General features: G+C 32.6%; 1 protein-coding gene across 2 annotated transcripts in view; it reads right to left on the reverse strand.

Annotated features, from left to right (window-relative positions):
- Positions 1-12,179, reverse strand: part of LOC142337819 (uncharacterized) — a 52,560-nt gene extending 40,381 nt beyond the window's left edge. The window contains exon 1 of one of the 2 annotated variants that reach the window (XM_075387360.1): positions 12,005-12,179. In XM_075387360.1, coding sequence (XP_075243475.1) covers positions 12,005-12,102 — 98 coding nt within the window. In that variant the 5' untranslated portion in view covers positions 12,103-12,179. Of the gene's footprint in view, positions 1-775; positions 1,214-12,004 lie in introns of those variants that run through there. The other variant, XM_075387368.1, reaches the window with a different exon arrangement.
- Positions 12,180-13,726: the final 1,547 nt, after the last annotated feature.

A 13,726-nucleotide genomic window follows, 5' to 3' on the forward strand; every position in this document is an offset into this window, starting at 1 on the left:
AGTTTTAAGGCAAAATTCCGGAAAATGTGAATAAAATCAACGGAAATGCGTCTATTATTCACAAAATTTCAAACCTCAATAACTCCCCGTGAAAAACGAAATCAAGAAAATCTTTTTAATTTCGTATTCTACGCTGGAGGGGCTTTTTAATGATACCACTCACAACTCTGTACGATGAATATATCGACCGGTCAAAATTGTCTGAACAAAAAAACCTATTTGAAAATATAGTTCCTCCCCCCTCAAGACGGGTCGGAACAATAAAAGTCTATTGAATATTTAAAAAAACCTTGGTGTATAAGATGATAGGATGAGCTGCAAAGGGATTAATAGCAACGAGCTTGCAGCTGTCTCTGATGCTTTCCGGGAAAGAATCCGGTGCTATCTGTTAAAGAGTCTTAACAGATAAACGTCTTCTAGCAAGATCTTGCAAGATAACTGCCATTTGTAAGAATCAAAAATCCCGCATGATCTTACCAGATAACCGCCGAGGTTCGACTACGGAAGAACGGCTTCAGAAACTTTCAGCACGATTAGGTACAAAAGCTTTTAACATTGGACGAGCTGGCAAATTTGATGAATCAGATAAAACCTGATTGATAAAGCCCGAGAAAAACCCTCCAAGGCAATTTTTGAATTTTTGTCGTTGTCGTTATATAATATTATCGTCGGTTATTTTTTATATGAGTAAAGGTGACTTTATTCGTGGCGTGGTGATAACGCTTTCGCAGCCATCTATACTGATTCTAATTTTTAAAAACGAAAAACATATTACTTTCTCAAGAATTTGCCCAGAGACGGCTGGCCTGAAGACGAAGAGGGAAACATGACGATAAACAGAGACAATTAAAATTTTCCACAACAATTTTAATATTAACAATGCGAAAAAATAAAAGGTTGGAACAACTATAACACTGACGTTTTCCAATTTTTCCCAAACCACCCCCGAAAGGAAGCAAATGGTTTCAATTAAACAAGCAAGTTATTTAATTCAATAACTGGTGAAAGTCAATATTTAATTTGTGCAAATATATTGACTCACTTAAACACAGTTAAGGGATAGAAACATAATAACTGATTTTAATCCATATAACGGCTTGTCATTGTAATGGAAAATGTTGCTTATCCGCTTGTTGAAAATTGGGAAGCGAAAATAGATGGAAAAGAGATAATCTTATATGGATTATAGTACAGTTTTAAGGAACAGATTAGCCCACAATTTGTTCAACCCAATTATTTATTGTCCGAAATGTGAACAAACTGTCATGCTGGGTTGAAATTGTTTTTAGTCTACGCAACCCACCCCGTTCGAACCATGTAGACAATCTTCTAATACGTGCAAATTTATTTTCACAGCCCATACCGGGTTAGCTAATAAAGATAAACAGTATTAACAAGATAAGGTTATAACCAAGTCAACATATAGGATATGGTTATAACCAACACTTATAAGTAGGAAACCCTGGGGCCGGAATATCAAGTTTTTTAATAATATAGTGACCAGGATATTGATTTTTTTGACCTCTTAAACTTGAAATTAAAACAATTGTGGTGTTCAAGAATCTGTTCTTATTAAAACTGTTCTATAATTGATGATGGATATGGATCAGCAAAAGCAAATCGAAAAAAAATAAGAGATAAAGCTTTAGAGGCTTCAAAATTCCTTCTCATTAATTAACCAGGTAAGTATAAGAATAGAAGCCTCGCGGCAGAGTTAGGGGAAATATGAACAATAAATGTGACTTGTTTATTGTGTTACGTGATACCAATTAAATGAATAAATAAACAAACCTAAACAGGAAAATTCCAGAGCAAAACAAACAACTGCAAAATATCAATAGAAAATTTATCTTTGTTCAATTTTTAATGCATTCACAACCTTTAGCGATCGGTATTTCTTTGCCTTTTTTATTTTTTGAAAGAAAGGGGGACTTGAAAGCCCTAAAAAGCATTATTCGAGACGCTTCGTCAATTGGGTTCTAATCGGAATTGAAGCGTGTTGTTGGGGGTGGTGATTGAAGGTGAATGACCATTATGGGTTATTCTGAATTCATGCTCAGACGCTTTTAGGGCACTTGTAATTCAATTTGACATTAGCTGTTCAAAACGTCTGCGCTAATGTTCCCAATCAACATTTATCACTCCTTTTGAACGGGCTCTCTAACGCTAGTAACCCACAGAAAGCTAATATCAACCAATTGTGCGTTGCCGTTTGCGAAAAGTTAAGAAAAACCTTTTTTTATAAATTGAGAATGGTATCTGGGAAAATAAAGGGAGATTTCAGAAAACGGCTTTTATGATTTTACAATCTTATAAAAGTCTTAAAAATTTATAGCTTTGAGTAACGTATTGTTCTAAGCATTTTGCGGTTGTGCGATTTCTAGATGAGAAGCGAGTATTGAAAAGGTGCTTGAAACAAACTGCGGTTTTTAGAGCTACGTAGAGGTACCGCATAGATCATAAAACGAGTACACTAACAATTCCCTCATCTTTTAAAAACTGTGCTTTCTCAGACATCAAGAAGATTGAGAATTACTGAAAAAAAAAACTAAATATTTTATTTTAGTCATCACAGTGATTAATTTTGATCAATTTTGTACAAAAAAACCATTGATAAAATACAAATTAAAATTGCAAGAACCAAAATATAAAAAATTTTCAAAATCGTTCTGAAGTTGGATCCTGAAGTTTACTGATATAAAACAAAACACGTTATTATGTAACAAATAGTGCTTGTGATATAGACAACGTAATATAATTCAAACGTCAACCCAATTTCGTAAAATTGCCGGGTGAAAGTCCGTTTTTACTCGCAATTAATGTTAATCATAGAATATGATTTGTTTTTATGAAAAGCTGTTTCATTCAAAAAACTCTTTCGTAGAAAATTTGAACTGTTCAAGTCTATATTAGTCAAAAATATGCGTCCAATACTTTTTAGCACTCCTATGATTTGTAAAGTAATAAAATGGCGCAGATTCTTTACAGGTCTTGTACGTTAGAAATTTTTGTAAGGGTTCAAGAATTTTCTGATGTTTCATTATAATTTTTCTCCAAAGCATTTTTAAAAACCGATGAGATAAGTTTGTATGAACAAAAGGCAAATGCAAAGATTCAGTAATTTTTGCGAAAGGCTAATGGTGCGTTATAAAGAAATTATCTTGACATCTTGAAAATTGCTCAATTGAAGAAAAACAGCAAAATCAACAAACCAAATAGAAAAGAATGTTTTAGCATTTGAATAGAACAAACAAAGAGTGAGGAAATTGTAAGAAAATATCTGTGAAAAGGTGTTGCATGAGTGCAACTCTAAATTAGGAAAAAAGATAAATAACCTTAAAGTGGAAGCCAAGAAAATGAACATGATCATATTAAACAATATAACCCAAAAACTGCTCTTTGCAGTAATCCTGCTCTTATCAAAAAGTGGGGTTATGGAAGGATTCTTTACAAATTACTGATATGGCCATCGCGTTGTTTGCGATCGATATTCTGCATATCATTTTGCAAGGAAAAAGACGTAAAATTCTCATTTTGACTAACCTTCACTGCAAGTTTCTCTGCCAGTGGAGTCCACATAAAACTCAGACAGCTTGAAAAACCAGCAAATTAAGCATTATGCTTGACCAGAAATGCAAAAAACGAAAAAATCAAATTTGGAGCAAAATAGAACAACAAATCTTTATTTATTTCTCTTGATCTCTTTTTCTAATCAATTAATTGGAGGTAAAACAATCAGTGGCCGTGGTATAGTGCGGTCTCAAATATTGTTTCGAACCGCTTATCAAAATTTTTGGCTAATTGTCTGTCAAATAAAGTAGAGATCGCGAAAAGTCAAAATAAGAAAGAGTAGATCATGGTTTGTAACTGGATTGATTTGTTCTTCAAATAGGAAAAACAAACAAACCAGTGAGGTCAAAACCATTCTGGTCACACTCTCCTCTTTCACAAGAATGAACAAAAATTGAATTGAATAACACATTTCACTTTCATTGAAAAACGAAATTAACATCTATACAATTTCTGACTAGAAAAACAAATGCTTTTGTCAAGTCAAATCAATACCTAAATTTGTCAAAGAACAAAAAACAGATCCTAAGTTTTATTCGTCTAATTTTCAAGCCAAACTTCTGAACGGAGGGCCTACAAGGACAAAAATAAAGGTTTATCCAGTTATCTCCTACTGAAGTTGTTTAGATTTTGCTTGCTTAAATAGGATTTACTAAGTTTGAAAAAAAGTTTGGATGATGAAAAACAAGACGAAAAATTATGTATGAAAAAAACTCCAATAAGTGTCGTATTATAAGCTCTTAATTCATTCTAAATTCACACTCAAGACATTTAATTTCTTTCACTGACGTGCAGCTGAGAACTGACATAAATGAACCTATTATATGAATTGTTAGAATGAGAAATAAGGTTTGAGATTTAAAGATCTGAAAAAAATTAAAGCAAATAAAACCTAAGCTCGAAAAGCCATAAAAGTGAACAAAAACAAATAGTGTCAAAGTGTAAAATAAAAACGCAACAAAATCTCACTTTTCCCACCTTAGTGAGCAAAAATTTTCTTTTTAATCAGCCTAAGGTATCACACTTCAAAAAACAGAACTGAGGAAAACCTCTAAGGTTTTCCAACTGTTTTTGAAACCTGAAACTCTGACCCAGAAAAACAAATAATCTTTCCGCAGAAACATTATACAAGTCAAAAATTTGAAATGCAGATCGGTACTTTTTTGAATCTAAGTGACACAACAACAACAGTAAAGACAAATATCAGAAAAGTACAGAAAAAAAGTTTCAAAAAGGAAAAAGAGGAATACAAATAAAAGTCATTTATGCCCATTAATTAGTTTCAACGGTGACACCTTTGCTCCTTTGGAGCAAATACAACAGCTATAAAATTAATTGCCTAAATTTAAGAGGAAAACAGTAGTCAAGTTGTAGCACGTGAAAAAACTAAAAAAAAATAATCAAATCTAAATCTCTCTTCACTTCCACAGCAGTTTAAACGGATTTTATTTTCCTGAAAGATTTTGGAACTATTCATTGTTTTGCTTCTTCACTATATAATTTTTCTCAATCTCACTATTTCAATTTGATTTCTCATTGTGGTTAAAATGGAAGAAATGTGAAGATCTTAAAAAATGCCTTGCTAAAACAATACAATTTTTTGCAATTATCACGATTAAACGTCACTAAGAATAAATACAGCCTCTCCATTGCGTAAGCAGGTTCTACCAACACGAAACTGTAGTTTACAGTACATTAATTCGGTAAAATTTCTGAAAATGGTTGAAAATCTGGCTATAGATTGAATAAATTTACGGTAAAACTGTTCGCGCTTTTTTACCGAAAGTTTGTTTGATCTATAGCTAAATTTTCAACGCGCGAATGTTCACAAAACTTTAACTTTGAAAGTTTAACCGACAAAAAGTAATTTTTGAACCTTTTGGTTTAATCTGGAGATTGAAGCTCGATGTGCTTTTTGATGACTCCACTTATTTCTTCCTATGTAACCCATATCGATTGGCAAAATTTCATTGAACAAAGAAAACATTTGAGAAAATAGCTTTTCTCCCACCAAGTGGAGTCGGAACAAAAATCAATGAACCATTGAAGGTAGTCATGCGACAAATATTAACTTAATTATGTGTTCATTCATGGATCGATTCTTATTAATAAATATGATCACCTGATTCAATCAATGATTTTTCTATAGAAAGAGTTGATCTTCATCTTCTCTTTGCTATTCTGTTCACCAAAACACATTTAAATTTTCCCAATGGGCTTTCAAGAAGTATAAGTTTTTCATATAAAAATTCGCAGGACCGAATAACGAATTTGACTGCATTATTTTTGGGAAATTTTTAATATGAAATTTTTCTTGATGTTCATCTCAATGCCTTATTCGGGTTATTTAATTGGATTTGGGCAATTTTTAAAAACTCTGATCATATCTCAAAAAATCCAAGTTGACGGGTTTTAGAAAAACGTAAAAACCTTTTCTGCTTTCGTGTTGTTTCAAGAAGACATCTGAATATCTCTCAAGCAATTCAAAAAATCCCAAAAAATGTCAATTCAAATTTAGAAAACAAATTTGGTTTACGGGTGGTTATTTCTATAAAACTCGAAACCGCAATGCCAGCTCGAAACTGAATAGATGCAAAAAACCAAAAAACCATATTCAAAATTGTCCAATTAACATATATTTGCTGAGCTTTTCTAATTGTTTTCAGTAAAGTTTTTTCTCCCTTATTCAAATGGTAATACTGGATTTTATCTAAGACGTAAAATAATCTGTTGGTCTTCATATGTAAAGTGGAGCAACGTTCTTTTGGAGAGATTACAGTTCTATTGTAACAGCGCTGAAAGAGGATATGACACCTTAGAAACAATTGTTCGGGGAGACAAATCGTTCAAAACTATATCTCTCTACACTTCCAGAGCAATTTGAAGGAAGTTTGTTTCTTCAAAATTTTTGGAACTACTGAATCCTTTGCTTTCTTTAATATTCTAGTGTCCCCGAACTCACTTCTTGTGTTCGCAAAATTAGGAGCAAAACAGTACTCAAGTTGTAGCAGGTAAAACAATCTCTAAAATGAAAAAAAATGGTTCAAATCTAAATCTCTCTACACTTCCACAGCGGTCTGAAGGAATTTTGTTTTCTTGCAAAATTTTGGAACTACTCATTGTTTTGCTTTCTTCACTATTTCAATTTTTTTTTCGCGAACTCACTAATTCAATTTGATTTCTCATTGTGGTTAAAATGGAAGAAATGTGAAGATCTAAAAAAATGCCTTGCTAAAACAATACAATTTTTTGCAATTATCACGATTAAACGTCAATAAGAATAAATACAACCTCTCCATTGTGTAAGCAGGTTCTACCAACACGAAACTGTAGTTTACAGTACATTAATTGGGTAAAAGTTCTGAAAATGGTTGAAAATCTGGCTATAGATTGAATAAATTTACGGTAAAACTGTTCGCGCTTTTTTATCGAAAGTTTGTTTGATTTATAGCTAAATTTTCAACGCGCGATTGTTCACAAAACTTTAACTTTGAAAGTTTAACCGACAAAAAGTAATTTTTGAACCTTTTGGTTTAATCTGGAGATTGAAGCTCGATGTGCTTTTTGATGACTCCACTTATTTCTTCCTATGTAACCCATATCGAGCGGCAAAATTTCATTGAACAAAGAAAAAATTTGAGAAAATAGCTTTCCTCCCACCAAGTGGAGTCGGAACAAAAATCAATGAACCATTGAAGGTAGTCATGCGATAAATATTAACTTAATTATGTGTTCATTCATGGATCGATTCTTAATAATAAATATGATCACCTGATTCAATCAATGATTTTTCTATAGAAAGAGTTGATCTTCATCTTCTCTTTGCTATTCTTTTCACCAAAACACATTTAAATTTTCCCAATGGGCTTCCAAAAAGTATAAGTTTTTCATATAAAAATTCGCAGGACCGAATAATGAATTTGACTGCATTTTTTTGGGAAATTTTTAATATGAAATTTTGCTTGATGTTCATCTCAATGCTTTATTCGGGTTATTTAATTGGATTTGGGCAATTTTTAAAAACTCTGATCATATCTCAAAAAATCCAAGTTGACGGGTTTTAGAAAAACGTAAAAACCTTTTCTGCTTTTGTGTTGTTTCAAGAAGACATCTGAATATCTCTCAAGCAATTCAAAAAATCCCAAAAAATGTCAATTCAAATTTAGAAAACAAATTTGGTTTACGGGTGGTTATTTCTATAAAACTCGAAACCGCAATGCCAACTCGAAACTGAATAGATGCAAAAAACCAAAAAACCATATTCAAAATTGCCCAATTAACATATATTTGCTGAGCTTTTCTAATTGTTTTCAGTAAAGTTTTTTCTCCCTTATTCGAATGGTAATACTGGATTTTATCTTAGACGTAAAATAATCTGTTGGTCTTCATATGTAAAGTGGAGCAACGTTCTTTTGAGAGATTACAGTTCTATTGTAACAGCGCTGAAAGAGGATATGACACCTTAGAAACAATTGTTCGGGGAGACAAATCGTTCAAAACTATATCTCTCTACACTTCCAGAGCAATTTGAAGGAAGTTTGTTTCTTCAAAATTTTTGGAACTACTGAATCCTTTGCTTTCTTTAATATTCTAGTGTCCCCGAACTCACTTCTAGTGTTCGCAAAATTAAGAGCAAAACAGTAGTCAAGTTGTAGCAGGTAAAACAATCTCTAAAATGAAAAAAAAATGGTTTAAATCTAAATCTCTCTACACTTCCACAGCGGTCTGAAAGAATTTTGTTTTCTTGAAAAATTTTGGAACTACTCATTGTTTTGCTTTCTTCATTATTTCAATTTTTTTCGCGAACTCACTAATTCAATTTGATTTCTCACTGTGGTTAAATTGGAAAAAAATGCGAAGAGATTAAAAACTGCCTTGCTAATGCAATACATTTTGCTGCAATTATTCCGATTAAACGTCAATAAGACTAAACAAATTTTCTCTATTGTGTCAGCGGTTTTTACCAACACGAAATTGTAGTTTGGAGTACATAAATTGTGTAAAATTACTGAATTTAGTTGAAAATTTGGCTATACATTAAACAAATTTACGGTAAAACATTTCGCGGATTTTTACCGAAATTTTGTCTGATCTATAGCCAAATTTTCAACGCGCGAGTGTTTACAAAAACTTAAAATTTGAAAATTCAACAGACAAAAAAGTAAATTTTTGAACCTTTTGGTTTAGTTTGGAGATTGAAGCTCGATGTGGTTTTTGACGACTCCACTTATGTCTTCCTATGTAACCCATATCGAGCGGCCAAATTTCATTGAACAAAGAAAACATTTGAGAAAATAGCTTTCCCCCCAACAAGTGGAGTCGGAACAAAGATCAATGAACCATTGAAGGTAGTCATGTGATAAACATTAATTTAATTATGTGTTCATTCATGGATCGATTCTTAATAATAAATATGATCACCTGATGCAATCAATGATTTTTCTATAGGAATAACTGATCCTCATCTTCTTTTTGCTATTATGTTCACCAAAACACATTTAAATTTTCCCAATGGGCTTCCAAAAAGTATAAGTTTTTCATCTAAAAACTCGCAGGACCGAAAATTGAATATGACTGCATTTTTTGGGAAATTTTTAAAACTAAATTTTTCTTGATGTTCATCTCAATGCCTTATTCGGGTTATTTTATTGGATTTGGGCAATTTTCAGAAACTGTGATCATATCTCAAAAAATCAAAGTTGACGGGTTTTAAAAAAACGTAAAAACCTTTTCTGCTTTCGTGTTGCTTCAAAAAGCCATCTGAACACCTCTCAAGCAATTCAAAAGTTCCCAAAAATGTCAGTTCAAATTTTGTTTACGGGCGGTTATTTCTATAAAACTCGAAACCGCAATGCCAACTCGAAACTGAATAGATGCGAAAAACCAAAAAACCATATACAAAATTGCCCAAATAACATATTTTTGCTGAGCATTTCTAATTGTTTTCAGTAAAGTTTATTTTATTTTTCTCTCTTGTTTAAATGGCAAACTTGGATTTTTTTAAGAAGTATGATAATCCGTTGGTCTTCATATGTAACGTGGAGCAACTTTCTTTTGAGAGCTTACAGTTCTATTGTACGAACGCGGACAGCGGATATGACTGCTTAGAAACAATTGTTCGCGGAGAAAATTCGTTCAAACCTAAATCTCTCTACAATTCCAGAGCAGTTTGAAAAAACTTTGTTTCTTCAAAGTTTTTAGAACTACTCATTCTTTTGTTTTTTTTTACTATTCTAGTGTTCCCGAACTCAATGCTTCAATTCGATTTCTTATTGTGGTTAAAATGGCAAAAATATGAAGATCTAAAAAAATAGCTCTTTAATAAAATACAGTTTATTGCAGTTATATTGATTAAACTTCAATCGGACTAATTACAATCTGTGATTGGATCTGCAGTTTTTCAAAAGAATTTGGGATTTTTCAAAAACCCTGTCAAATAAATCGAAGTTGACCAGCTTAAAACAACTAAAAACTTTTTCTGCTTTGGGGTCGCTTCAAAAACCCGTGCAATTATCTCTCAAAGTATTCAGCAGTTCAAAAAATATAACAACTTGAACTCAAATTCTCAAAACAAATTTTTTTGAGCGGTAATTCGATAAAACTCAAAATCGCATTGCTAGCTCAAAACTGAATACATTTGAAAATACAAAAAACCATATTGAAATTCTCCTTAAAAACAAACGTGCTGAGCTTTTCTAAATGTTTTTAATGAAATGATTTTTGATTTTTCTTACATTCAAATTGTAATCCTGGATGTCATCTAAGAGTTAAGACAATCTGTTGGTCTTGATTTTTAACATAAAGCAACGTTCTTCTGAGAGACTGCAGTTCTATTGGAAGCGACAGAACGCTGACACAGGATACGACTCCCTAAAAACAATTTATATATTCGAGTTCAACTTCGAGTCATTAACGTATATCCACTATCCAAAACGTTGAAAACTCTCCAAAGTTTCATTAATAGCGCTTGATGATGAAATACCAGGAAAGAACGACAAACAGAGACAGAAATAATGCATGATCACAAATGAAATATTAAATTAAAACAAAAGTGTAGGACGAAATAAAAAAACATAGCAGGACAAGTCCTGACACACAATTCAAAGAATTTTCATTGACTAAACAGAAAACTAGACCAAGAATGGACTATGAATGGATTGGGAAAACCATTTCGAAAAAAATCCGATCCAAAAAATCGAAAACACTGTAAAAATCAAAGTGAAATTGCCGCATGTGAACAAAAAACCACTAGCGAGAAAGCGAATTTTTCTTCAAACACCGTTCTCTCACTCTATTTTAAATTTAGAGCGAAAAATTTTCACGCCGCAAAACCACTCGATTTTTCGCTCCACTTCCTGTTTCGGCGTCACCAAAATCACTACTCCAATTTGACTTCAAAAATCATGAAAATGTGTGAACAGATCTTAACAAAACATAGCCGGAAGAATTCCGGAAACGACTGGAAGGAGAAAATTGCCCATCCTTATGACTAAGCAACTGAGCAACTATTGTGAACCCTGAACCTCCATGAATGCCAAAAAAAATTAAGGAAGAATAGAAACGGCATTCAAAAACAAATTGAACAAAAAAAATATAAAAAATTAAGTTTTTTTAGCTTGAGTTTTTTTATAGTATAAGGAAACATAAAGCCGAATAAAAATCCTTTTCAATTAGAGCAATGAAAAGCTCGCAAAACAATGGGCAAGTCATAATAGGCTAAGATTAAAAAAAGAAAACCTTCAAAAAATAAGAAAAAGGGTTCTAAAATTTCTCAAATTTTCTGTCAATTTTCCTCAGAACAAAAATGGGTTATAACAAAAAAACTTTAATCAAATAACAAAATAACATCTGAATATTTCTTAAGTAACAAGCTTTTATCCAAATCCCACTTAAAGCATTAAAACAAAAAACCAGGCAAAAAATCAATAAATTACGTCTAAAAATCAGCAAAACTGATCAAAAATCTCCAAATTAGCATTAAACTCAAATTCACTACACTTTTGGCTACACAGCTAAAACAACTATTGTGAACCCTGAACCTCCACAAATGCCATAAAAAATTAAGGAATAGAAACGGCATTCGAAAACAAATTGAATAAAAAACTTTAAAAACTTAAGTTCTTTTAATTTGAGTTTTTTTAATAGTGCAAGGAAACATAAAGCTGAGTAAAATTCCTTTGCAATTAGAGCAATGAAAAGCTCGCACTTTGTTCAGCTGATATTTGAAGAAACGCCCCAACTCTCATTAATTCGTTCAGTTAATACATAATACATTGGAAATTAGTAGCATGCTTGGTCCGCACTGAATAGATGACACTCAAAAATTGATGACAGAGATGACCACAGTTTTCAAAAAGAATTCTCATCTGGTCAGTTTGGTCATCTAAGCACCATAACATGCAAATTTTTGAATTAAAATAGCAAATTAACTTACAGAAAGCCATCCCAGTGGTTTGAATGGGCCTCACGATTGTTGAACTGTCCCTCAATGGCGTTCTTCTTCGAAAAACTAGAGTGTTGTTTTTTAAACATATTGATGGCACCAGAAGTTGTAAGCGTACAAACAACAACAACTACTACCACTGGTACTAATACTTCTGTAATACAACTACTAAAAAGAGGGAAGAAAAGTAAATAAACAAGAAACGCAAGAAAATAAACAAGTTGCTCTTCAATATATTAATACAAAGCGTGTTCGTTTCTTGTTCGATGGCGACCTGGTAGAAGCTTGAATTACTTGAGCAGAATTGAACACCTTGCGCAATAAAGCCATGGATCTCTCTCGAGGGGGGCTTTTAAAATATTAACTCAACTGCAGCCACACGTGAAATTGAGATCATTTTTATGGTTGTTCCATCGCGTGCCAGCCACCAGGGGGTGGAAAATGGCTGTTTGTGTTTATGAATAAATTTAACCACATTGCTACGGCCAAGGGGAAGAAACGCCAGCAGGTTAATAATACAAATGTTCTGATTCTGAAAGTGGTTCTGTATTATTTAGGAGTTAAGCTCGGACTATTTCAGGTGAAAGTACTTAACCGGTTTAACTGACGCTCGTTAATGACCTTCAAGATTACTATAGCACGCCAGTCGGATGGAACAATGTAAACAGTTTGTCTTTATTTTCGATGAAGAAACTTCGGAATGAGGTACAGAAACTTGAAATGAGTACAGATGTCAACGCATCATTCTGTTGAACTCATGTTTCAATTACCAAATTTATTTTCAAAATTTATCCCACAAAGGGACGCTGCCATGAGTTTTTTTAAACTGTTTTTACAAAAAAAATTGTTAGCTAAAACCATATACATGGTTTATACTGACAAATCAGATGGCACAAAAATAAGTGTACATACTAAATGCTGGTAATGTAATGCGAGAAAACGGGATTCAGAACAGAATACCTAATTCCAAAAAAACTCTTGTGTTAAATTTTTTACCAGAATTAAAACAGCGTAATAATATCTAAGTTAGACAATTTATAGCGTAAAAAATATATCTACCAAGTCCTTAAATGTGAAACTAGTTCAATTTGCCAAGACTCACGGGTGATAGTCATACCTCAGTGGTACATAGGACCTGATATGAAACTATCACTACCGAACAAGATATTATACGGCTTAGATACGATAGCAACCTTTAATTCCTACTGCTAATTTGCAATTGGATAATTGAACAAAAATATCAAAGGGAATGAATTGGGTATAATGGCATTGGATATTTTGGCAGATTGGTTGTGTTGGCATTGGGTATCTTGGGTATCTACAATTGAAATTGTATCATCACAAAATTACGAGAATATTTGAAGAGCGCAAATTAGCACCATTCAGACTGCTGAATATTAAACTACACTAGTTAACTCCATTAGAGCACGCTGAACTACTTGTATGTAATCGAGTGAAGATAACAGGGATAATAGTGCTCTGTATAAATCACTCTGTATTAAGCATATCAAAATTTTCTGCAGTTTTAATAACAGTTTTTCTGTTTTGCGGCCAATTGAACAAAAATTTTTCAAAATTTCGGCAAGTCCATATTGACATATATTATTGCACAATTGACTCTAGCTGGCAGAAAAATGCACTTTTAAATACATCAAATAATGAGAACTGTCCAGTCCGATTTTTTCATGGCCTCATAAAAAATAAGAGCTCTTT

This window comes from Convolutriloba macropyga, chromosome 1 (genome assembly GCF_964194025.1).
Source record: "Convolutriloba macropyga chromosome 1, txConMacr16.3, whole genome shotgun sequence".
In the NCBI taxonomy this organism is placed as follows: Eukaryota; Metazoa; Xenacoelomorpha; order Acoela; family Convolutidae; genus Convolutriloba; species Convolutriloba macropyga.